This window comes from Manacus vitellinus, unplaced genomic scaffold (assembly GCF_001715985.3).
Source record: "Manacus vitellinus isolate BGI_N305 unplaced genomic scaffold, ASM171598v3 scaffold_6_pilon, whole genome shotgun sequence".
Lineage (NCBI taxonomy): Eukaryota > Metazoa > Chordata > Aves > Passeriformes > Pipridae > Manacus > Manacus vitellinus.
In genome coordinates, this window is record NW_021940750.1 from 17,342,382 (window position 1) to 17,368,558 (window position 26,177).

Sequence of the window (26,177 nt, forward strand, 5' to 3'; positions counted from 1 at the left end):
CTATTAAAACTGGCTTCATAGTTCTAAGTTCAGTTAGCAGAATGAGATCTTTTTCACACATTCCTTCATAGGGGATACCTTCACTTTTTTTTCTGAAGCAAATCTTTTTATCTCTATCACAGTGGGGCAGTATTACCTTTCATAGATATTTTATGCACTTTCTGAACTCCCTTCCACTACTACTTCACTTTTCTGGAAAGAAACCCCCAAGAAGTTCTCTATAAAGTATTTCTGCCAAAGAAATTGCAGAGTCAGCCACCAAGCTCAAAACAATTTAAGTACACTGGATAGGAAAGACACAGACAAAGAGATAAAACCTGAGAATGCAAGTGAAAAAGTACCAGCGGGCGAGTAGTGTCAGACCAATCCAGTACTTAGTCAATGGTTTTTACGTGATGAGTAGAGAAAAAAAAAATCTAATTTACTAGAAAATATAAAGCTTACAGATGATACAATGTCTGCATAATTTTAGAAAAATCATTGATTTCATGGTTTATTTTACAATAATTGGATTAGTCTACAAGTTAAGGCAAACATACTAATGCATCTGCTTTTCTTTTTAAATCATAGTTATAAAGGTTACACAAAATTCTCCAAAATTTCTAAGAAATGTTCACAATTGAAAAAAAGATAAGTATTTTGATATCAGTACATGGAAAAAAACTAAGACAGTGTATACAATGTCATTATAGTAACAATATTGAAATATCTAATGGTAATATTTAGGCCATTTGAACAATGTGTTTCGAATGGTGAACTTCAGAAATTACTTACAAAGGTAAATAAGATTGCAGCTGTATCATAGTATTCATAACATGAATATGATTACATTGGCTATTTTCACAAAACCCGAGCATTTGTTTTCTGAACAATGAAAGCATATAATGATTAAATAAACATGAATATGTATGTATAACAAGTATACTGTTCATATAGTCTGGAGCTACTTTCAGGTGTTTGTTCTAATTCTTTTGAAAGAAGAAGCTTGCTTATGTGCACTTTGTCAAATGTTTTCTCCGGGGAACTGTAAATGCCTATTTAAAGTTATGAAAACAAAATCCAGAGGAGGGCAGCCCTTGTTAGTGGGAGGACGGAGCGTAGCTTATGTGTCACCGTTTAACACTGCCAGACAGCTCTGCAGAAGCTGTAAGTTACCCTGTAAAAATAAAGGAAAATATCACCACATTTCTCTTCTTTCTTTTACGCTTGTGACAGATGTTTTTTAAATAGCAATACCAGCACTAAAGCAGAACAGACAAGTTTTAAGCATATGGAAAAATACTTGTGTAAGAAACTTTTATCCTAAAAGAGCTTTTTGAATGTAGGAATATTGTGTCATGGAACTAAATGGAGCCAACTTGAGATTCAAAAATAAGCACTTAGTACCATTTTCAGGTTTTCTCCTCAAGATCTGGTCTAGTCACAAAAACTATTAACTGCACAGCACTCTCTCAGGAATGAAGTTCATAGTTGCAAAGTTTTATATTTTTTATATAGCAAGTACCATTAGTCTGTGACTGGAATATGATTCCCAAAGTGTAAGTATGCATATATTACACTCAGAACTGGATTTATCAACAAGTATTAAACAATTCATAGCATTCAGGACTTCCTTGCTTATAGCAGCCATCCCAGCTCACAGCTCTGTTCAAGGACAGGCCTTGTTTGAAAGACAGCAGACTGATTTACCAGCTTAGCCAGGTGATTTAGCCACCAAAGTTGAGTTTAGCAATAACATCTGGAGCTACAGAAGTGATTATCAGAACATTACCTCAGCTTAACTCTAAACCAAGCTCTGCCCTTCTTTCCAAACACAGTTTTTAATCCTATTTAAAGCATTCTGATTATACCATAAACAGACTGATTTTCAGGTATCTGAATGAATTTACAGAACCGACACCTTTGTGAATTGAACCAAATATGACTGACAAGCCAGGATTTACTCTGCAGAAAAAAACCACCAAAACAACACGGTATTCATAATATTCACACTGTTTTGTGTATTCATTTACACTCAGATCATTTTAAACTACTAGCTATTCACTATGAAATAGCTGGACTAGATTTGTTCCCAAATCTGAAATCTCTGTGTAAGAAAAAAATGTCAGGCTGCTGACAGTGTTAAGAGTAATTCCTGTCAGATTCAGATAAAATGCAGAACACACAGTTTTCTGAATGCCCAGTTATGAACATGAGAAAAGCTGCTTACTTCTATCAAAAATGTCGGATCCAAAAAGAAACATGTAAAGAAAACTTCAGACAGACAAAAACATGTGAGTAGCTGTGATTTGCATGCCCCTCATAAACAGTCCACAGAAGTACTAAAGAATTTGTAATTACTTTTTCAGTTAAAAGCATTCCAAATGACCTGTGGTAGATAAGCAGAAGGACACATCCTTCATCCCAAAAAGGTAAGAAATCATAATTCTATCCCCTATTAAGGGTTTTATAATCCAGATTAAGCAATTAACTGATTTAAAAGCTTCAAAGCAGAAGATTCCCAGTTATGCCTACTGAATCCTTCTCAGTCTTATCCCAGAAGGCAGCAATTTCAGTTACAGCTTCAACAGTTTTCTTGTCTTTTTATGGCTATATTGGCAAAGGAGCATCACAAGCTATTTCTTAGAAGGCTTGTAATTCTGTGATATGAACAAGTTCTATATAAGCATGGGGACTTCGTGGCCTATCTTTGTGGTGTACAGAATTCATAAACTAAGGTCTCTGTTACTGAAAAGCTGATTATTGACTGTAATGAACTAATGAATGAAAAGGAATACTTCAGTCCAAAGGATACTTGTGAACCGCACATGTTACTGGTAACAAAAGTGTGACAGGAGTCTTTTGGCCACATTCTTACAGCAGCATGAAGTATATTGGCAATTTACAGGCCATTGTGTAGCAATCTAAATAGACAGTACCAATACATCTGTTGTGGTTTTCACTGGGGGGGCGTTAATTGCGTTCACAGTGGCTAATATGGGGATGTGTTTTGGATTTGTGCTGAAAACAATGCTGATAATATTGAGATGGTGATGTGATTGCCAAGCAGCTCTTACTCAACCTTTTTTGCTTCTCATACAGCCATGCTGGAAAGGTGACGAGGGGTGCATGGGAGCTGGGAGGAGACAAGTCGGGACAGATGACCCCAAGTGACCAAAGGGATATTCCATAACATATGACACTGTGCTCAGTAGATAAAGTGGGGGAAAGAAGAAGACTGGGGGCATTCAGAGTGTTGTCTTCCCAAGTAATCATTATGCATGATGGAGCCCTGCTCTCCTGGAGATGGCTGAACATCTGCCCGCCCATGCGAAGCACTCAATTAACTTCTTGTTTTCCTTTGCTTGTTTGTGCGGCTTTTGCTTTCCCTATCAAACTGTCTTTATCTCAACCCAAAAGTTTTCTCACTTTTACTCCTCTGATTTCTAGTTGCCAGCCAAGGTGAAACTATGAAAACGTCCTTTACACATCAGTCATTTCCAAAGTCAGTCAGCCAGACTACTAAAATTTTCCAAATAGACATATAATTAATTTTCATTTGATCAAATTTACAAAGTTGAAAAGAACCACCTTATTTAAATTATAATAGATCAAGGACATTACTCTTTCTGACTGCAATATCTAACATACTTGACCTATATAAGCACAGCTCAAGAAAGTCCTATACATTCAGATAAATTCAGAAAAGTGTTTCTTGTGAGCTCAGACTCCTAAGCTGTAGATATTAAAATTACTGGCAAAACCACAGTGACAGAAACATCCTTTTCAGGAAAGAAAGAATTACTGACAAAACATTTCATCAAATCCCTTAGCACTGCATTTTGCTTACTTCCTTCTGTCAGTTCCAAACAGACTTTTGTTGCTAGTAACACAAGAAATTATTTTTAAAAAAAAAACAGAGAGGCAAGAGCAGATATATTAATATTTGTGGGGAAAATACATTTCTAGTTTTTTATTTGTTTTTATTTGAAGGGAGTGGCTATCTTAGTTACAATTCATATGTCAAAAGACTCTAAAACTACAGCCAAGGCTCTAAGTGTATGATTGTAACCTTAACGGTTTCACCAGCTATCAAACCTCCCTTCTTGGACATGAAGTCCAACACAGGAACACTGCAAAATCCAACTGTTTAAAATACTGAATAGTACACCAAATGCAGCTTTTGCATTAAAATGGCCAAATGCTTAATCAGATCTCAAATTAGCTTCAGCTGCATGAAGTCATGAAGAAACACAGCACTAGCAAAACAGAAGCACTACCGAGGGGGATAATTAGCCGGAATGGCCGTACAAAAAGAAACATCAATCTGTTTAGTACAGGTCAGAGACCAAGGAGAATCTAAAGCTGCAGCTCAGCAGCTATTCTAAGTAAATCTAGGGTACATGCTGCTGATAAGAAGGCAGCTCTCTTTTATTGCCAGACCTTCCCAGTCGAATCTGTGTATACAAGTGATGCTGTGAAAACAAGACTTAAAGTAAATCTTCGAAAAACCCAGAGCAACGTTAAGCTCCGTCTTACTATGCAGCTGCACATATAATTGTGCCAACATACAAGAAAGAAACAGTCATGCATCATCATACTTCCTGGCAAGAGCCTGCACTTTCATCAACTTAAAGCAATCTCAACCCACAGTCTGATTTTTAGCTTTTTTCAGAAGTCTAGATATGCAATCAGGAAAGGATCAGAGAATATCAGCAGATTTAAAGAAGTATTTTATAGGGAAGTAGTATAACTGTAACTGGGCAGTGAGGGTTCACTTAGTATTGTATATATAGTGTCCTTGATTTATTCAAAGTTTATTTCCCTATCACCATCCAGTCTTCTAGAGCTACACAGCCAGCTACAGCTCACAAAACGCAAGCCCTGTCTCAGAACCTTCTCTCAATACTTTGGTCATTCTGACTTTTTCAGAGCAGCGACCTCTGTGTTGGGATTTGTGTTTTTATTTCCACACAGAGCAAATAACTTTTAACAGTAAGTCATGCAGCAGCCTTCCTTATGGCTGAATTCCTCCAAAAGACAGCCTCTCAGGCTGAGAGTTCCAGCACCCACAGCTACATCGTATTCACCTCCTTGTCTTCTGCGCCAGGCAGCTCCAAGTCCAGAGGATACATGGCGAGACTGATTCAGAGACAGACTCATCTGCATGACATCTAGTCTGGACACACGCATTACAGCAAAAGAAAACCCACAACAGCAGACTTCTAGCAACAGCCTGCAGCAGTGGTGTCTGTTGTTCACGGACTTCCTCCCCACTTAATATTTTTGCTGGAAAAAAACCACTTAGACCTGAATAACAGGTCGTGTTTCAAAGTTTGCAAGTGGTGTGCTCCACACGCTATTGACCAAGCAATAGCCATTTTGTTGTTGCTAAAACTTCATATGCCTGCCTCCAGTAGGTGCAGAGGCACAAAGAGACTGCTACAGCATCAGGCAAAGTATTTTGTCCAGAACCTAGAAGCAGGAGCTTTCGATCTGACTTAAATAATATATTGCCTACATGAAAAAAGCAGGGTTTTTTTTTTGCTTCTACTAGTCCTCCTTTGGCTGTACCGCAAGAGGAATTGAATTAGGTGTCTAGAAACAGCTCAGCTTAACCCGGCCAAAAACAGGGCTACCTAGCACCCCCTGAAATGAGAGCCTCAGAATCCATATAAAGAAAAACACAGCAACAAAACTGGTCCATCTGTAGTAGCTTACCTTGTTTTAAATATGAAACACTGGCTTTGAAAAAAAGAGAACTTCCAAACCTCATGAGAAACGAAATATCCTTTCCTTCAACAGGTCACAATATTTGTTAACATTTTGAGAATTGTCACCCTTAGTCAAAATGGCCTTTTATATTGTAAAGCTTTAAATACTCAAAACTATCTAGTGAATGTTGTGCTCTATGATGAAGTAAGTGAAAAGGGTCAGCAGCAATTCACCTTCAGAAACAGAACTACAATTCAAAGCTTCTATTACAGCTTTATACGCTCCTTTTTAGTAAATTCCCTAAGACAAGGTAAATCAGAGACTATCTGAAGAACTAAGGCCTAACCACAAGCTGTGGGGACAACAGCTAAAAAACTTCAAGCTCTTCCAGGTAAACTGAGCACAAATCAAGTAAGTTGAAAGCTACATAAATTAAGCATCTTCCCCCTCCCTTCCACAGTTATTAGATGTCAAAATTCAAGAGAATATTACTATAAGACAGTGACTTTTATAGATAATAGAAATGATTCTTTAAGGATACTTTAGAGGATAGAGACATTGTTTAAACGTTCCACTCCAAGGCATGTGGGGTCTTCAGCAAGGGTCAGTTACAAGAGATGATGAAGAGTCAATGACTGAAGCAGGACAGAAGCCTGTGGATTCATTCCCTTATTAAAAGTATGATATGGCAAATCAATAAAAACTATTGCAACTAATGACTGTTAGGACTATTTAAAGTAAGCACTATTCATCTGAAAAAGGAGTCAAGTTTTCCATATCTTGTTGATTGCTTTACCAGCTAAATATCCCATTAAGCTGAACTTATACCTAAAAAGGTTAAAAAAAAAAAAAAGTCCCCCAAACAACCCTTTTTACAGTACATTAGTTTCATTAGTTTTACAAACAAAGGGTTTAGCAGAATGAAGAATGACACCCTCAGCACTACGGGAAAGACTGTAAAGCAGCAATACACCTCGTAACTAGTCCTTTCAACAGATACCTTTTAAGTTAATTCACAGCTTCATAAACAGTGCAGTTTCAGATTTGTGATAAGAATGAGAAATGCTAAAGAGCTGATTTTTAAAAGAAAGCTGCCTCCTAGGACTGTTGTACTTGCCTATGAAATCAGAGCAGATAACCATATTTTTATATTGATTAAAAGAATCAAATACACTGTGAAATTTAAGGACATTACAGGCCTCTTAAAGCTTTTTTCCTACAAAAATTAATTTCCCTGAAAAGGCTATCTGCAACATTCCTCTCTTGTTAACACTTTAGAATTTAAAGGCAAAAAGGTTCAAAAAGCATGCTAATCATATTGATCTGAGTTCAGGTCTGTGTGATCTCATGCTTAATAGTTAACCTATCCTGTACATCAAGTCCCAACATCTGGATAACAGGAGAAACCACTTCCTGTCCCATGGTAAAATGGTAAGATGAGGTTTTAAAAATAGGCAGGTTTTCAAACTCTGCAGCTATAAATATCAAACAGCTAAAGAAGCATAAAACTGAAGCCAAAAGTGTCTTTGAAGAGATGAGCTTTCCAAAGGCACCTCAAGCATACCAATCTCTCAGAGGTACTTCACCTATATTTTTTTTCTCTATTATTGAAGAAAGTTCACCTTTCTGGATGATGCTTAAATTCAAATGCCCCTTCCTGAACATGAAGTGTTCACACAAGAAATATAGCCATTTTGGTTAATCGAGCATACAATATTAAAAATGAGTTGAAACATAGGCCAAAAAAGATCACACTTACCTTAGCATGCTTTAATTCCAGTTCTGCTAGTTCCACCAGATTTTTTCTGAATGCTGCAACTCTTCTTGTCTTAAAGTCTATCAGTTCTAAAGAAAATAAAAGTGGACTCATTAACAGTATCCTTGCTAGTGGCCTCAGCAGTTAACAGACTTTCCTTCAGGATGGAAGAGGTAAAGGGTGAGAGAAAGCAAAAGGAAAAAACTCAAGTTTAATCTCAGCACATTTCAGGCTCAAAAATACTGCTACACAGTTGGATGAAAGCAAACCACCGTTGCAGTTCCTCACCTCTAGGTAGCCTTTTGTGGACAAAAAGCTCTTTTGAAAACAGACTGCTTTTAACATTTAATTCTTTTATTCCAGCTGCACTGCTCTTTCAAGGTTGATATGTGAAAGTCTTAAGGGAATATACTAAGCTAAAACTAGAATGAACTACACGATGCTTTTTTCATATAGCTTTGTGGCTAACAGGATCACTCATTCTCCACTGTCTCATTTACAGGAATCACCAACCAGATTTACTGGCTCAAACAACCCTTAAATGATAAAAACAGAAGAACACGTGTTTAAACCTTGAACAAATCTGCCCCAAACAATGAGTCAGATGACTACTAACTCACAAAAGTATTAACCTAAAAAAAAGACAGTAAGTTTCAGTGAAATCTCATTTCATTATTTCTCCTTTCTCTAATGTAGTATCATATATGAGACAGACTGGTGCCTCACAGAATAATGCATAAAACCAAAAGGGGAATTTCAACAACACTTTAAAAGATTTGACTGCCATTACTGCTGGCAGTTACTATTTTGTTTCACTGCTTATGCATATGAAAAAAAGAAGTTAACAAGTAGTTTGCACCTAGACTTAGCTCTGCCTAATGGAGCTTTGAGGAACCAAAGAAAAGTATAATTTGAACTTTCTAAAATAAGTAAATACTGATTAAAAAATAATAGCCTTCCTTAGGAAACATTACGAAAATGTATTCTAATTAATAGCATCCTAAAATCTGTTAATTTTCAAGTAGTAATATAGGATCAAGGACCACCCAAATACCTTGTTTTGCCGATTCAGAAATTTTCTCAAATTTCTGACAACATATTTGTTGAGTAGTTTCAGCTTGCAGCACATCTTTATTTTTTGCTCTTGCTTTATCCAATGCCTTATTAGCATTTTCATAATCCACTAGTGACCTAGATCTTCTGTATAGGAGATCCTATAAAAAAATCCCATAAAGTTTGTTTAGAGTTTACAAGACTCTACCCAAGGATTTTATTATATACCAAGTAATTAAAAAAAATCAAATTAATTTTAGTTCTTCTTGCTGTATTTCAGTTCTTACTAAATAATTTGCATTCACTTAGTTCATCCTGCAAGACCCACAACATAATACTGTTTGGCCTCCATCTTGTTTGACAGAGGCTAGCACCAGATGGCTTAGACAAAACTCCAAAAAGCCTAAAAAGGCAAATTATAGGAAATTTCACAGCTTCTTAGATTAGAAACAAACTACATTTAGATTACGTATTTTAAATACACAGAAGGCCCAAGAAACATCAGTAACGTTTTGCTGCACAATAGTTATTGCTGTGATGCTGTGATCATCTAACTAGAGATATTTTTCATCCAATGCTTCCTCGTTCTGTGATGTTATTTCATCATCTTACATCCAACTACAATAAGAATTAAATTTTCTGTAGCCACAGAAAATGGCTACATTTGGCCCATGTGTTTTTGTATCAGCACTAGTAGATCATATGGAGTATTCCATTTAATATTTAAAGAAAGGTAGCATTGCTTGCACTTACAAGCACCGAACACATTGCAAACAGATGAAGAATTCACAAACAGCTCTTCGACTGTTTTTTTTGTTATACTGCATGATTTGGCCTCGACAAGTGCCTCACACAGTTCCACAGTCAGTCCCACAGTCAGCAACTGCATTGTTACTCCTTACATACAAGAGAAATACAGGTTTTACAGTTAAGGGAGAAATTACAGGCTAGAGGTGGCAGCATTTTAACCTGTCTATATTGTGTGTTTCTCAAGATCATCCCTTATCACTTTCTCTCTCTCTTTTTTTTTATGTCAAAGAAACACAGTGCCACTGAACAAAGACCCATAAATTCACCTTAGCAGCTTGAGATTCCCTAAGGTAATATTTCAGAAGATCAGAAAGTTTAAGATCTTCATCAGCAGATACCCGAGCCTCTATTTTCTGGAAAAACAGAACAGAACAAAACACCACCACCAAACAGAAAAACAGTAAGTAAAAGTATCAAGTTAAAAACATGGGTATTCACTTGTATGATACAAATTCAATGTAAAATATACAGTACATGACAGATTGTCTTTTTCAAAAACTAAGATCAGACATTATTGACAGAAAACATGCAAAAGGAGAAGCAGTATTAGGATTTTGTATTAAAATGTAAGCAATAACCTACTGTGTGAGCAGTAATTGACAACTAGATTTCTATGTTACACACAGCTTTATTTTACCCCCAATATAACTATATAGATCATATGCTAGAAAAACCTCAGAGAAACGCTTGTATTAAGAGTTGCACAAGAAGTTTTATGTTGTTGCTGAGATCAAAGGGAAACCAATTTTTAAGGCACCTTTGCAGACTAGTTTTGTAACTGCTTGTACTAAATGCTCTAAAAAGACCAATAAATTAATTTGCTTGTATTTGAAACAGATATTTCTATGAATTTAGAAACAGAGTTTATAGGTGCATTTTTTAAACCCTAATTTAAAAAAAATAATTTCTAAAATGCAACATTTTGAGTCAAAGCAAGTACTTCTGTTAATTTTCTTTGAAGCACATATTTATGCAGATACAATTGTGTATTAGGAAATGCACACATTTTTCATTTGAAAGTTTTCCTGATACATGGCATACATCTGCTTTCTAGTAAGCCAAACAAATAAGGTAAAAGAGAGAAGATATTTGAAAAATCTGCTTAGAAGCATCAGCAGTAGTATTTCCAACTCAAGTAACTGCAGAAACAGATCTTGGCTCCAGAAGAAAGCAGCATGACCACCATTTTTTGGATTAAGGATTACATTTCTTCATTTCTTTTATCCATAATAAGTCATGTGATACGCAGTAACAGTTATGGAGGATCTTTCTGCACTTTAGAGGAACAGAAGCTTTACTAGTGTATTACAGGAAGACTGCCAAGAAATGTTTAACAGACTGAAGATTCCTAAGGTTCATTTTACAAAATCATTTTACAAAACAGATGAATGAAATCTTATGCTTTCTCATTCCCTACCACACATTGCTTAAATGCTTCATATAGAAGCACCTATAAAACATGCACATATTAATGTCTAATTGACACACGACATTAGTTTCACAGTACATACCCTTGTTTTGTCAAATAACTCTGACACCTTCAGAAAAAACCTGCACAAAGGAAACAGCTTATATTACAACATTAATTTGAACAGTCTAATTACTTTCTAGAACTCACAATACAGTCTGTGTCTGGCAAAAAAGACTGAAAAAGCACAGCTTAGAATTGTAATTCACAGAACTCAGAGAACACACTAGTTTCAAACTGTAGCACTTCAAACATCTAGGAACTGTGCAACTACGAAAAGGCAAAGGACAAACAAAGCATAACAGATGGATGGGTTTTACTAAAGAATAATTGCAGAGCTTCTCAAGGATTCTTTATGCTTCTGTGAATTAAAGCCCAAACACTAGCACCCTGGTTAACTGTCTTACACTTTTATCAGGTGTCCTTTACTTAAGTTGAACCTACTTTTCTTCACACAGTAAACATGGGGCACATCTTCATCACAGGAGACAATACAAGGCTTCAGTCTAACAGCAGACTAAATTACAGTCAAATTATACTATTTTGACAGAAGACAGATGTGATTTCTGACAGACCCTAACAGACTACAACAAATATAAATACTCTTAACAAGGTAACTGATATGTAAGCTATCAACACATTTGAAAGTATATAACTGTAATTCAGGTAAATTAATAAAAATAAGTTAACTTTCATATTCACCTTCTACCTGTCATCACAGCGACACTAACATCACACTAATGAACTACACATGCATATTCACAACGCTGACATCTTAAAGTTAGTTAACTAAGTTTTACTTGCAGATACACCAAACTCCATCTTCAAGCAAATCACTAAAAGATTAAAGGACAAACATCTGTACATAAAGATCCTCTTCTATTTTCAAAGTTCTGGGGATCTCTGTAGATTCCTTTATTTGCCTAAATGTGCCAGAACAGCACAACTGTTTTTCAAGACGTTGGTACAGAGAACACTCAAAAAAAATCTATATACTCAGACTGATACCTGTGCTTGCTGCACACGTCAAAGCACTTATTTTAAAAAAATTGTGAAAGCATTGGGTTTCTTCCTTATTCTATGAGGGCTTTTCCATCTCAACTATGTAATTTTCTACAAACTGCAGAAAACAGCATTTTTACAAACAAATATTTAAGCAAAAATATTAAAAGCAGCCTGTTACAGAAATGAAATACTAGAGAAAAAATATGTTAATGTGATATAGCTGTAATAAACTGTGGTTTTCTTATAACAAGAGCTAATAATCTCAGCAGGTCACCATTAAGACTGCTACTTATCAAACTACCCTATAAATTATTAACAATATCTTACTTGCATATATCTGTGGAGTCCTGTGTTCCTAATGCATATAATGAAGACCCAATTCTATTGTAGTCATCCGCCACATCTAGAAAAACAAACAAGCACTTGTTTTAATACTTCATTCTTCTTCTTTCTGAAAATTTTGAAGTTCCTCTCTTCCTTCGAGAGTAAGAGTTTTTCTAAAAGGACATACTTTAACACAAAAGCAGAAATAAAATTGCAGTCACGTCACTTTTTAGGAAGGATGACTTCGCACAATAAAAATGGTGCCCTCACCAAATTGCACAGCCTGTAATTTACCTAGGAATATTTTACATGATTAGAACCTGCTGGCTAAATTTATTGTGAAACTTTGTTAGGTTTCGTTTTGGTGGAAGATATACAAACTCAATGGTTAAAGTCTGAATTTAAATCTGAGTTTAAAGCTATCTGAAAAAAAATAATAATCACAGTTTAACAACAACAAAAAAAGTCTGTGTGCTTGAGAGCAGTAAACTGACTACAAATTCCAAACTACCAGAAATAGAGTGCTATGTGCACAATATACTTTCTAGTACTGTCTAGTTTTCAGGAAACCCTTACCTCATCAACAGTCACCAGTAAAGTAGCATTAGTGTTAAAGCATTTCAAACAATGAAATTAGAAGTGGTATTTGTATGAAGGTTGTATAATTTGACTAGTGAGGTATTGCCATATAGTAATCATAAAAATCAAATTTCTGCACACATGACTTTCATAAAGAGCTTTTAGTATAAACTCAGTGGATGATGAAAACTCTCGCAGATCCAAGCAATGAACAGGAAAAATATATTTGCTTGTTATTTGTGCCTTTAAGCAGAATTTTGTTTTTTTAAATAACATAACCTTGTTTTAACATTATGAGTGGGTCAACTTCCACCCAATTCATTACTCCATACATCATCAGTGCAGTTGGTTACAGTGAAGAACAGTATCAGGAAGCTATTAACCTCCCCTTCTATTCCTCCCATTTCAACATAAACATAAGATTTTCTGCTGGAAATAGCAAGTCAGTGTCTTTACAAGCCCTGCAACTCTGTGCCAATCATAAATTATCCATAAACTACAGACTGCTCATTTCTAAAACAGGCTTCCCAGGTCTTTGCTTTACTCTGCTAGCCAGAATTTCAAAAGGTGCCATTTGTCCCAATTTGCAGTTTGATAAAAGTTGTCAACAAACATCCTATGTGACTTCAGTTTGAAAACCACTGAAGCTCTGTCATGAGTTTAATCAATCCTTTCCTTTCCTCTACAACCTCATTTCAAATGATCTTCCTTGTTCTACAACCAATGTAAAAGGCCTCCTCACTATGTAGATAAATCTTGGCTCTTAACTACTATGAATGAAGTTCAGTTTTCACTTTAAGAAAGCAAACAAAAACACCAGAAACCTCTTCAGGTGGTAACTGAATGCAGACACAGGGCCCCTTAATAGTTCATTAAGCCATAACTCACTCACTGTCTCCTAGCAGAGATACTAAAGCTACAAGACTAAGCCTTCATACAACAATAAAAGAAGCATCAAAAGAACTCAGTAAATTCTTGTTTTAATGTCTCATTCAATATCCACTTCAGAGGTCTTATCAATGGAGATTCATAAATGATTTTGTGACCTGCTTTTGTGTGAACTATATTACTGTAGATAGCAAAGACAGAATCTGTAAATCAAACACAAACTTCAAGAAAGTAGACAGAATCTAGTAGATCAATTTTGATTTATCTAGGCACAAAAACTTGCAATCAAGGGCAACATAGGTAATTTTTTTCTGAGTTTCTCAAAACACAGTAATCCTAAGCCAAACACAATAGTCCTAACTCAAAGCTTTTTCATTTTCTCAAATAAATGCACTGTGCTTGAGAAGACTATCCAGAGCTTTCCTAAGTCACATTAGCCAGCACTCAGCTCAGGAACAGAAATCAATAGCCAAGTGGAAAAATCTTGTCTCAGTAAAAAAAAAAAAAGGGGTCCTGCAAACCAGGCTACTGAATGTACACATTCCAGTCTCCACTCTAAATGGATGAAAAATGGAAACCCAATCTAGAACTCATTTCCTAAGTAGGAGTTTGCTACTAACAAAGGTAACTTTGCTAGCACAGTAATGCAATGCCTAGTGTGCCAAGAAATTGCACTCTGATGAAATCAACCTCTTCTAATCAAAAACAACTTCACTAAGTGTAAAATCATATGGACTGCTATATTACCCACCTCTACACCTTAATGACTAAGAATCAGACTTCAAAAAATAATACATAACATGTTTCTCTTCAAGCAGACAGCATGAAGAGCCAAGGTATCTTCAGTGTCACACTAGGCTGTTCTTACTCCATCTAGTCTACTACAGAAAAGCCTTAACTTTGAAACTCAGATTTAGACTATCTCAAGGCAACACTTGGAGAAATAAATTCACTTTTTGCATGCAAAAAGAAAAAAAATTACTTCTCCTCATGAACAACTTCTGTCCACTTTAACTAGTACTGTTTTCACCCTGGAAAAAAACCCTTACTTTTATGTGATTTTGTCATTTTATCAGATTTGGCAGAGGCATCTTTGACTCGGTTGTGATATTCTACAAGGAATGTTCTTTCATGTTCAAAGAAGTCATCCACATCCTACAAAAAAATAAAGGAGAACAATTAAAAAACCAGTATTCACTCACTCTCTACAGAGCAATTGCAGAGTAAATTTACACATCGCTGTATGCAAATGCAATCTATTTTTATTGTCTAAAACACTATTTATGTAAACTGACTTCCACTTACATCATGAGCTGAAGTTTTACTAAGAATTTAATAAGAATTAAGAGTTTGTAACAAGCATCTTAAAGGTCTATATGACTACACATGAAGGATATAATTTCACTACTAACTACTAAAGGGTCACCAAAGGGTGACAGAAAAACAGAACACATGTCAAGTACTTAATAAAAGGACATCTACGTAGAAAAGAGGGAGAGGGGATGAAAGTCAGCCAGTTGCACAGATGCTGTGGTTACAGCAGAGATGATATGAACTCCTAGCCCAGAACACTGATCTTAATGATAGACTTTTTTCAGTTTGGTAAATGCAGGTAAATTTTACTATTTTCTGTATTACAGTTTGAGATACTTGGTTTATATTAATTTTTTTAAACCCTCTAAAATAACACAGATGCTCAATACCATGTAATAGCCTACAACATGGGCTTTGAACAATGTTCTTACAAAAAATGCTTGTTACTTGGACTTTACATTTTTCTCCAAGTCATAACTAATCCATAGTTATATCCACCTTCCAGCAGCTTCAAAACTCAAGATTTTAAAACTAGAAACTTTAACTCCTGGAAATTGCTAGCAAATGGAAAGTTACCACTAGAAAGAAAATAGATCAAAACCCATCCTCTGCAGAATTTATGCTTATTATAAAACCAATCTTATAGCTTTTGAAAAAGTCAAAATTAATTGAATTTTCTTTTTTCTTTTTTTTTTTTTTTGTCTCAGTTACATTCTTGCATCTAGTGGGAAACATCATATCACCTCCACTGCTGCTCTTAGCTTTGAAACAGCAGAAGGATTCTACTAGGCTGGTAAAATTCACACTGTGTTATTAACTTCTTAACTGAAGCAGTTGTCAAACCAAGTTCCCCTTCCCACTATATAAAATGGCAGGTTGGAACAAAAAAAACCCCAGATTATCAATTATCTGTGGATTAAAAAAAATCTTAGTTTCATAAAACAGGGGGAAAGAGCACCGAAAGCCCTGTTTCACACAAGCCAACTTTTAGTTATCTTGCATCCATGCCACAACTTCTTTCCCATGGTCTGCCACAAATGCTTAAGTTAGATATCACTATAAAAGTCCCATTTTTGTACCTATGTAAAATTCTGCTTCGTAAAAAAAAGGCGACAACAATGTTAATACATTTTAAATCTTGATATGTGAAGCAATAATCACCTTTACTCCTGAAACAATGACACCATCTGCCGATTTAACCATATTTTTGAAGAAGTCTTCAAGTTTCTCTTTCTTATTTTTCCCACGAACACTCAACTGAAAAACAAATTCATTTATCAAGTTCATTCCTTTTCTGGTCACAATAAAAGCTTTAAAAAAAAATTAAATAGAACTGCATACCATAACTCGCTACACCTAAACTGGTTCTCCTGCTCTCTGCCTAGTGTTATACTCTGCACTAATGGGGACAGGGCACCATGCATCCAGAATGACAGACTACCTCATGTACTAGAGTGTTCTTTATCACCTAAAATACTGTTCTAGAAATTAAAAAAAGAAAAAGACCGGCAACATTCTAGCACTTACAGGTAATACCAAATGTACAAGATGTACACTTCAGTAATCAATAATACAGTATTTATCATGCACAGAGCTGCTGACTTAATATAACCATAACAGATCTTTCACTTCCAGAGGCTAATGCCGGTTTCAGCCTCCTCAGCCTTCTCCTGTCCATCTAAGTTCGCCCAGTTTAGGTAACTGACTTCCTGAAGCAATAAGCATTTCTACATCAAGCAACAGAGGAACCTCGTAACATATTTTGATTACAGTGTGTATGCAGCTGAGCCACTCTCTGTAATGATTTCTTTAACATTCAATGTTGATTCCTGCAATTTTAAAAAGTAACTAAAAACTGTTTGCAGAATATTAGCAACCACTAACTCCACCACCAAAGTTATGAATCCAAAAAGTCCTCTCCATTATCTCAACTCAGTAGGTAACATGTGGGACGCCACACTAGTCCAATACTTAGAAAAAAAATAACCAAATTTTCACTTACATTGTTAACAAAAAGGCTTTACTCATCACAAACATTTAATTAGAAATTCTCTCTAGTTTTGTTGGCAGCAGAATTTATACCACAGTTCCAGATCCTAAAAATTAGTGTTCCATCTTTCTTGTATCATTCTTCCTCACAACAACAGAAAAAACTTCAGTCAGAGTGGAAAAGTATAATGTCACGTGAAATCACCACCAAAAGCTCATCTTTTTAATTCAAAATATACTAGCTTTCCATTAATATTTTTGATGCTGAGGTTAGAGCACAGTGCATTTGGTTCCACAGATGGCAGAAAATGAAATCCTACCGACTAAATGAATTTCTAACTTTTACAATACAAGTATGTCTGGTATGAAGGAACTGATGTAATTTGCTCCAGGAGGTAATGCCCTCTTAATCAATTTTCCATCCTACCATAAAAGTATATCTTGATTTCTGTTGCCAGCAATTCAGTTTTCAATACTCACATCCTGATTATATTCCAAGAATACATGGAAATTTAAATCCTTTCTCAAAATAGGATGTGCTGCCACACGACACAAAAACACTTCATGCATTGCAACTGTCTTCTTGAATATTGCCAAATATTCACTAAAAACAAGAAATAAGACAGACATAAGAACTTCATATGAAGCAATTAAGTTTGAGATAAGCCTAGTGAGCAGCTTAAAGAGATCCTCAGTAAGGGTACAAAATTATAAACCAACGTAATAGAGTTTATCACTCCAATATTTGATATAGACATAAATAAATAGTACAATGATAACACTAGTGAGAAATGTGAAGCCTGAACACACTACAGAGAGACTTTGGATGAAGAGTCAACAAATACACTCTGATTTTTAAAGTTAGCTAACAGACACTGGTTTGCTGAACGTGTAACCTAATGTCATTGTCCTTTCCCCAGCACCCCAAAAAATCAAGAAACTGAAGTACAGACTACAGTCACTAGGCACTATGTACTGATGTATTCCTTCCTCCCCATCTCCATCCCCATGCCCATTCGCACCCTCCTTACTTATTTAAATGTTTATGTGGCTTTGTTAGCTGTTTAGATAGTCTTTTATTTCACATTAGAGTCCCTAGCCTTTTTGAGCCGAAGCTTATGTTAATGTCTTGCTTCATAGTGATTCTAAAAGTGAAATTAAGTGGTAGGTACACCGAAAAAAATCGCATTTAACCATAACAATCACGTAGTTGCCCAGTTCAGCCAACTCAACTTCAAAGCAATTACTCACTTGCAATTTAATTAAGAGGAAGGCATTATTATCAATACAAGTTTGCTATAATTCATTTTGCTTTGCAAATTCAGTGAATAAGATGTAACTCATCTAAAAATGAGGAAGGGCTCTTTTTCCCGTTCTGAGGTCAAACAGTGAAATTATAATCAACACTTTTCCTTCCACTATGTGCAAGGAGGTTAAGATTTACATACCAGCAAACCAGCAGGGCCAGTGTTGGGAGATGTTTGATCTCAGTGAGAGTAGTAGTCATTCAGTGAAGACAAAAAAGGAGGATGCAGAGGATGGAGGTGGCAGTAGAAGAAACCCAAAGTTTTCTGTGTTATCCAACCCCTAACCAGACCACAAGAGAATCATGATCAGGGCCGCTGGAAAACCAGATTCTTTAAAATCTATAGTGTTTTGCTAATTTCCAGTTTTCTGCATATGAAGTGTATATCTACTCTGCTGTAAATTATGTTGTACATATCACTAATACAGAGCTTTTTAAGACATTTGCTCACAGCAGCTGAAGTTCGGAGAGAAAGCAGCAGTTCTAAGAGTTCTATGTACTTTTCTTGCCAATTCAGAGCTCTTGATAGAAGCAGTCTAGAAGCAGCGTAAATATACACTTGAAAACTGAAACCAATGACAGGAAAAAGATCAAAGAAGTGAATGCATGATAAGGAAAATGGACGAAGCAAGGAGAAACTTCACTGTGTAACTCAATATGGAACAAGAAGCCTCAGAGCAGATATTTCAATATAAATTAAATTCATAGTAAGGGAAAACACTATTTTCAGGAAGTATATTCTCCTTGTGCAAAAGCAACAAAAAAAAAGTGTCAAAAAATATTTTCTAGTAATCTTCGTATTTCTTGGGGAACAGAAGGTTGGCATGTATGTTTCCAGTACCAATCACATGCAAAACTCCCTACATCAATCCCTACATGTATAAACTTAAAGTCTCATTATGCTTTTAAAATGTGGAACACCAAAACTAAGATAGATAGAGGTTATCTCTGCCCTTTGCAGATGTTCTGTGAAGAAAAGGATCTAACTAGGTTCTTTCTTACAGAAGAATGTACAAGAACAAGCCAATTTATTTTTCCTGTTTCAGAAGATCTTCCATGAAATTATTTCTACAATTTTCCTAATGGCACTGATCATGATCACTAAGATTAACCCTGGTTATGTAGCAACTGGATTCTCAAGCCTGTATCTCACAGAGAACCGTTACACTGAAATCGGAAACATGGGACAGCCAATGGCTTTAAAAGTTCTGGGATATAAATAAAGATATAAAGTAGTAATCAAGTCTACATACGCTTCCAGTTCTTGTTTCATCTTGGTGAATTCTTCTTTAGTCATCGATCCTTCCCCTTCTCCAAGTTTCTGCAATTTCTCCCTGGAGGCATCAAAGTCAGGCCTGGGTGGTGCTGGTGGAATCTGGAATTGAATCCAATTTTTTTTTAATCTCTCATCTTCTCAATCAAACAACAGCCATTCAGTACAGGAACTGTAGGTTGCCTGCAGCCTTTTAATATATGGCTCTCTCTTCCATCATTCATTATAGCATTTCTAGATGAAGTCTCTCATTCATGAGTTATAAGTGCCACATTACTATACCAATTTTGGTCAAGTGTCCTTGAAGATTACTAAAGTATGAACTAATGGCTTCAGTTTAATTACAACAGAAACCAAATAACACCTAGCTTTCCCATGACGATGAATTAAAGCCTGAGATCATTATTTTCTAATGAGTTTTGGTTTAGCTTATTTGGTATTACACAACTGTTTTCACACCATCCATTTATAACTCCCAGAGACTTTAAACCAAGAAAACCATTCCCTGTTGTTTGCAGACACTAGCGCTTTCTTGCAGCACTGTTGACATTAAAGATGCATCTGTTGAAACAACAAAGCACACAGTAAACACCACAGTCAAACTAATCCTGAACTGCTGTCAGGAAAGGGACACAGAACAAACCTAAACTATGCTTAAACTTTAGTTTACTGATATGGGCCCATTATATTAACACATTACAAAAAACAAAAAATCCAGCATCTAGACAGTCAACTATCTGAAGCTAGTTATCAACACACTGAAGGTCTAGTTACTTCAAACAGCGTTGCTGACTAAGAAAAGACTAGCTCAAGAAGGGTATGACACATCACAGACTATACTCATTATAATGTACCCCCTAATGAATTAGAAATATCTGTTTACCTTCTGCATCAGCAGACACCCCCCAAACACAAAATGAATACCTTTCATACCAAGATGACAAATATACCTATTTGCAATTAATGTATGAGCAGCAGCATCCATTTTTAATATGCGCTATCATAAGGTGACTATTTTGAGACCTCTTGTCTCTGGAGGCTTGAAATAAACTTCAAACCTTAAGTTATTGTGTACTGAAGTTCTCTGTAGTTCTACAGGATATTTTTATTGGTTTCCCCCACTCTGATTTATGGTAAAAAGATTCTGATCTTTATAATGAAAACTGGAAAAGTCTAATTATTTCACTCTGCAATTCTAGCTAAAACAAAAGCAACATGAAACTTCTAACATTAGCTTGCAAAAACAATACCACAGCTCAATTATCTCTCACATTTTTAACACAGCAGCCTAACGTGCACTTGGAGAGAGATGAAACTACTCATTCCTTATGAGAAAAAGGGAAGAAAGTATTACAACTACTGTAACTTTTCTCCAAGCTTGCTTCAACCATGAAATTTGTGTAATTGCATGAAGTTAAGTATTAGAGAAGCTGATCTGATTTTAGAAGGAACGAACACCTGCTGTTTCTACGGCATTTAAAAGCAGTCTCAAGTACTTTTGATACAGCCCACAGAAAATGTTGCATATAAACCAAAAGAACACCAGTACTTACGATATAGCCAGCATAGTCCTCATTCTCAACAAAAGAATCGTGAAGCCAAATAAACTCTTCATGTTGCCGGACAACAGAAAATTCATTTTGTTTGAAATTTGGTAAGGAACTCTAGAGGGGAAAAAGGAGGTAGAATTATGGGTGGGAAAAAAAAAAAAAACACAACAAAAAAATCAGTGTTTTTCATTACTGCATGAGAAGCACCTTGAAGGAACAACAGAAATGTCCCTGTAAAAATAAGTGAATCATCCAAGTAAGGATTTGACACAAAAAAGTTCATTCAGCAGTAATTACCCTCATCTTAATTAGTGCAGCAATCAATTGGAATATGTTGCCCAAAAAGGTTGTGGAGTCTCTGCCCTTGGAGATATGTTTAATATTTTATCCATTTAATCTTGGAATTCTGTTTAGCATCTTCATCAGTGATCTGGATGAGAGGATGGAGTGTATCCTCAGTTAGTTTGCATATGACACCAGGTCGGGTGGAGACAATCTGCTGGAGGGCAGGAAGACTCTACAGAGGGATCTGAACTGGCTGGATCCCTGGACTGAGGTCAGTTCTGTGAGGTTCAACAAGGCAAAGTGACAGGTCCTGCCGTTGGGTCCTAAGAACCCCAGTGCTACAGACTGGGAGCAGAGCAGCTGGAAAGCTTCCTGGTGGAAAAGGACCTGGCAGTGCTGGCTGACAGCAGCTGAACATGAGCCACAGTGTGCCCAGGTGGCCAAAAAGGCCAGTGACATTCTGGCTTGTAGCAGAAATCATGTGGCCTACAGGACTAGGGCAGTGATTGTTTCAATAAACAGTTTAAGTAAACTTTCTTTTGTATATAATTAAGAAAGTGTTGAGTTTACAAATTCAAGTTTTTACCTTTGTATGGACAGTGAATTTCACTTTATCCCTCTCACTGAGTGCATCTGAGATATCCACTTGCAGAGCAGCATCAGTCTGGAGATCTACATTTATTGCTCGAAGCTAAAAAAGAAAAATCTATTTAGCTTAATTTAAAAAAAAAAAGTTAATTATATTTACTTTATTCTCCTCTGAGAAGAACACTGATCCTGCAATGCTGAAGACAGATTACAAAAAACTCCAACATTAAAAGATTATTCTCAGCAAAAAAAAGAAATCCCAGTAGCGCTCCTTATAGCACAAATAACTATACAAATAATAATCTCCTTTACAGTACTCCTTGTTAGTGCACTATTTTCATTTCTGTATATAGTTACCTTGCTAGTAATTGAGATAGTCAAAGTACATTTACAGACAGCAGCAAGTTTGGAAGGTTTTTTCCTTCATTATTCTCTTCATTCCCCTCACTCCTCTGAATTGACAACCTGCTCTAAGTAAATGTACTTGTGAAGGTAATTATAAAGATACTAACAGTTGGGAAGGTACTTTTAAGGAGAAATGTGGTCCTATCTTTCAAAGAAAGAGCTGTTAAAGACCTGATTTACTCATATTTTCTTACACTATTTTTCTGTTTAATGTTTCTCATAATATATTTAAAATGCTTAAAAATAATATCCTGAGTTTTACAGAACTAAGTCTTCTCAGGGATATTTTTCTGAAACCCCCACAACCAAAAAACTCAAACCCAAGATTTCAATATCTCCAAAACGGCAAAAGTGCAAGGAATACACATATTTTTTCTACAAGACATGAAACGCAAACTCTCTTACAAAGTAATTCCAAAGTCATATCGAAAAAAATGAGACAGTGATCAAATATAGAAAAACTGGAATATTATCTGAGCACCACAATATTTGGCAGTAACTCGCTTCAACAGTACTTGCTGCAACTAACTGCTTCTAGACTCCAACTGGAAATTCAAGTCCCCTCGCTCTTGCACCCTTGTTGTTTTAGAGGAATTTGTTCCATGACAATTTCATCATGACCAACCAACATTCAGAATGTTTTTACAAGTACTAAGGCTAACTCTGAAATCTTCTCTGAAATAATTGTCAAAAAATATTTCAACGTCATGCTCATGAAGCATACTTTTTACTGAGACACTGTGTCTTCTTTTCATGCTGCATTTTTTCTACAAATATCCTGTTCTACAGTATAAAAATGTTTTGGCTTACAAAGATATAGACCTTTTTCCATGCAAATCTTTTCAGGATTGCATTTTGAAGTCCATACTTAAGTACAGAAATGCTTTAAGTATCAACAAGACACAGTACAAAGGTTACACACGAGCAGATTTTGAAGGTAGCTCTGTAAGCCACAGGAGCAGCAGTAGGGAAGAAGCATCAACTGCCATATTTTGCTTTCCATCAGTTATCTTTATCTTAAATCACAATGGCCAGATCCCACTCTAACTAACCTCAATGTGTGGACAACTGTTGTCTATGTAGCAGCAACCAGACTAATGTATCTTACAATTAGTGTATTAAAGTAAACCAAAATCATGCAGTCTAGCATATTCTGCTAGGCTAGCAAAATGTAAGAGTTCAATAGCTATTACACAAGTAGTAATAGCTTTTCCTTAAAGCAAAGTTGGAAATCATTAAAATGACCACCCAGTAACATATGCACACACCTGATTAAGGCATTGCCTTTTGTTTTGTTTTCCCAAGGTTTAGGGGGTCACTGCCTCGTACAAAGGCATATTATCACGAAACAGTCCCTTGCAGATCAATTCACAGAGGCAGAATCTCCTAGCTCCTACTGAGTTTACAATGTTCTTAGTATCTAATTTAGGAAAGAAAAATATAATGACATACCAATGTCTCCTGTATGCCGTGACACCACATTTTTCAGTGTGTAAAAAAGGTTTTTGTGGTTACACTGTCTGGGGTACTGCTTGTTTTTCTCCAGTCCCCCCAGGATACATTAACAGACATGGTAATCTCAGCAAATAGTCTGGATTATCTAAATGGCATTTTTGTAATCTTTCACAGGTCACAAATATTTCTACCAAAATACTTTTCCACCTCCTCTTTTTTTTTTTACAAAGTAGTACTACACAAAATTCCAAGATTCAGTACAACAGCCGATCGAGTCTGTCACTGGAACGTATGTAGGGCACCCTGGTCATATGCACTATTCACAACTTTAGATACAAAACTCTCATCTGTGCTAAGAAAACTAAGAACAAAACACGACAATTTCACTCACAGCATACAACTGTAAAGGAGTATCCGTTTGATTTATACTGAGTTAAGTCTGTAACAGTTTTGAAGAGTTTAATCATATGTTAAATTATGCTACGTAGCCTGACTGCCAACGGGGAACGTTTTTGTATGCAATGGTAATGAAGCATTTATGAAAGGTGTCAAAGACAATCAGAAAATTGAAGGACTTTAAATGTATTCATGTGACACAAGGTTCACTTTGCATTACTGGAAATTGAATTCACCAACAACAGCACTGCACAACAAACTTAAGCAAACTCTTCATCACTACAAAAGAAAACTACCACCAATGGATGGTTTTCTAGTTGTAAAGGAAGTAGGAAATGGAAAACTAAAAGAAGTCTGATATGGATGAAAACTGAAAGTACCTTAAAGTATGGAAAAGACAGAGCTAAGATACAGTCCCTTTTTATCTTGCCCCTCTCCAAGTCTAATACATACAAATCACACAATAATTTCATGCTTAGATACATACTCTACATCCATGCTGAACAACTTGCAAAACAAAACCTAATTTGTTTTAGCTACTTTACAGTTTTCTATGCTTTACTAAGAAAGTCCCTGTTTTATTCAAAGGGTCTAGAAAATACCAGAAGCCAAAACTCTGGCTAAATGATGTTACAGTAGTAAAAGAGAGTACAATGCAAAGAGAGGATTTTAGCATCTAAGCTCTTGCTTAGGAATCAATTATACTTCAAATGATAATGGAAGGAAGCCGATAGAGGCAAGGGAAAAACAACTGAGCCCTACATTCCTAGGTAATGCAACCATTAACACCAACTTTTATGCTCTAAGGTCTTTCAAAAATGTTAGAGAAAAAGGACCCTTTCTTCAGCGAGTTCTTTACAGGCAGATAAAAACACAGAGCAAGGGGACAAACAATACCTTTACGACAAAAGCTTCCTAAGTGTCTTCACAGCATTATGTTTCCAGCAGACCTGTTCTAAGGGATAGTTCATTTCCTCTGAATGAGTAGACAAGAGTGTTAGCCAAGTCAGCTAAAGTTTATATCTATATAAAATACACAAGATGGTACTAGTAGAGCAATACTGTACCACTTTTCAAAGCACATACTGTTTACATTAGAGAGAGCACAAAAATCCCAACAGGAACTGTGCTATTCCAAGCGAACTCAATAGTAACTTCCTAAGTGAAATTTAGAAAAGCAATTCCCACAAGTTCATTTTATGCAGAGCATTTACAATAAGCTCCTTCTACAGACCACCCACAGCTACTTCCTCAAAGATGATTCGCAGTGCTGTTTTACAGTTCTCTGGAAAAGGCTCCATATGGTATAACACAATTGTTTGAGAATTACTGTTCTATGTGGCATCAGCATAAACTCCAGCCCTCTTTTCATCCCATCACCCCAAGGTTAAACTTAACTGTAGCTGATGAACATGATCCTGCAGCATTAAAAGTACAGTTGTCATAGCAATATCTGAATTCCACAGAGGCAAGAGTACCGATTTTCAAAACTAAAAGCTCAACTACTCCAACCAGAAGTTGCCATCCATGCTTTCAAATAAAGGCTTGACCTACTCGTTTTTTAATTGCAAACAGAGAAAATTTAATTGCAAATCAGAACCAGGGAATCACTTTATGAAAAAATGTCTATTTTTACTATTCTACTAAGAAAAAAATTATACTGTTTTGAAGATTAAAGCATAGCAAACCCATTCATGAACAGATTGCCATATTGCTTTTGATTCATTTCCTGTATCACAATCAAAATCATGCAGCTAACAACTTGTGTTTTAACCCTAGGGATCTACACAGCAGTGAAAAATAACCCCAGAGTGACTGATGATTGAAAAAAAGAAACCTAAAAAAAATTAGGGAAATGAGAAGGACACTATTTTGGTTTAATTCTTTAGTGCTGGATGAAGACGGGGGAGGGGAAAAAAAAAGACTGGACTTGGCCAACTGAAATGATGTAAGTTTTACAACAGTACAAACAAGACTGCTAAGGGATTTCTTAAGGTTTTCAAATTACCTTGTGAACTCTGAGGACCTAGCCTTAGAGG

General features: G+C 35.9%; 1 protein-coding gene across 3 annotated transcripts; it reads right to left on the reverse strand.

Annotated features, from left to right (window-relative positions):
• Positions 1-463: 463 nt before the first annotated feature.
• Positions 464-21,985, reverse strand: SNX6 (sorting nexin 6). 3 transcript variants are annotated; one of them, XM_018082745.1, is made up of 13 exons: positions 21,881-21,985; positions 21,013-21,123; positions 19,440-19,561; positions 18,329-18,467; positions 17,361-17,484; positions 16,053-16,148; positions 14,627-14,732; positions 12,114-12,189; positions 10,825-10,864; positions 9,580-9,666; positions 8,505-8,664; positions 7,454-7,539; positions 464-1,156 (listed from the first exon to the last, which is right to left on the reverse strand). In XM_018082745.1, exons 4-13 carry the CDS (start codon positions 18,385-18,387, stop codon positions 1,103-1,105), a joined length of 888 nt encoding a protein of 295 aa, XP_017938234.1. In that variant the 5' UTR covers positions 18,388-18,467; positions 19,440-19,561; positions 21,013-21,123; positions 21,881-21,985; the 3' UTR covers positions 464-1,102. The 3 variants fall into 3 exon arrangements, with proteins under 3 accessions (XP_017938234.1, XP_017938236.1, XP_017938235.1); XM_018082747.1 differs by lacking the exon at positions 18,329-18,467 and having other exon boundaries at positions 21,881-21,979; XM_018082746.2 differs by lacking the exons at positions 19,440-19,561; positions 21,013-21,123; positions 21,881-21,985 and adding an exon at positions 18,638-18,724.
• Positions 21,986-26,177: the final 4,192 nt, after the last annotated feature.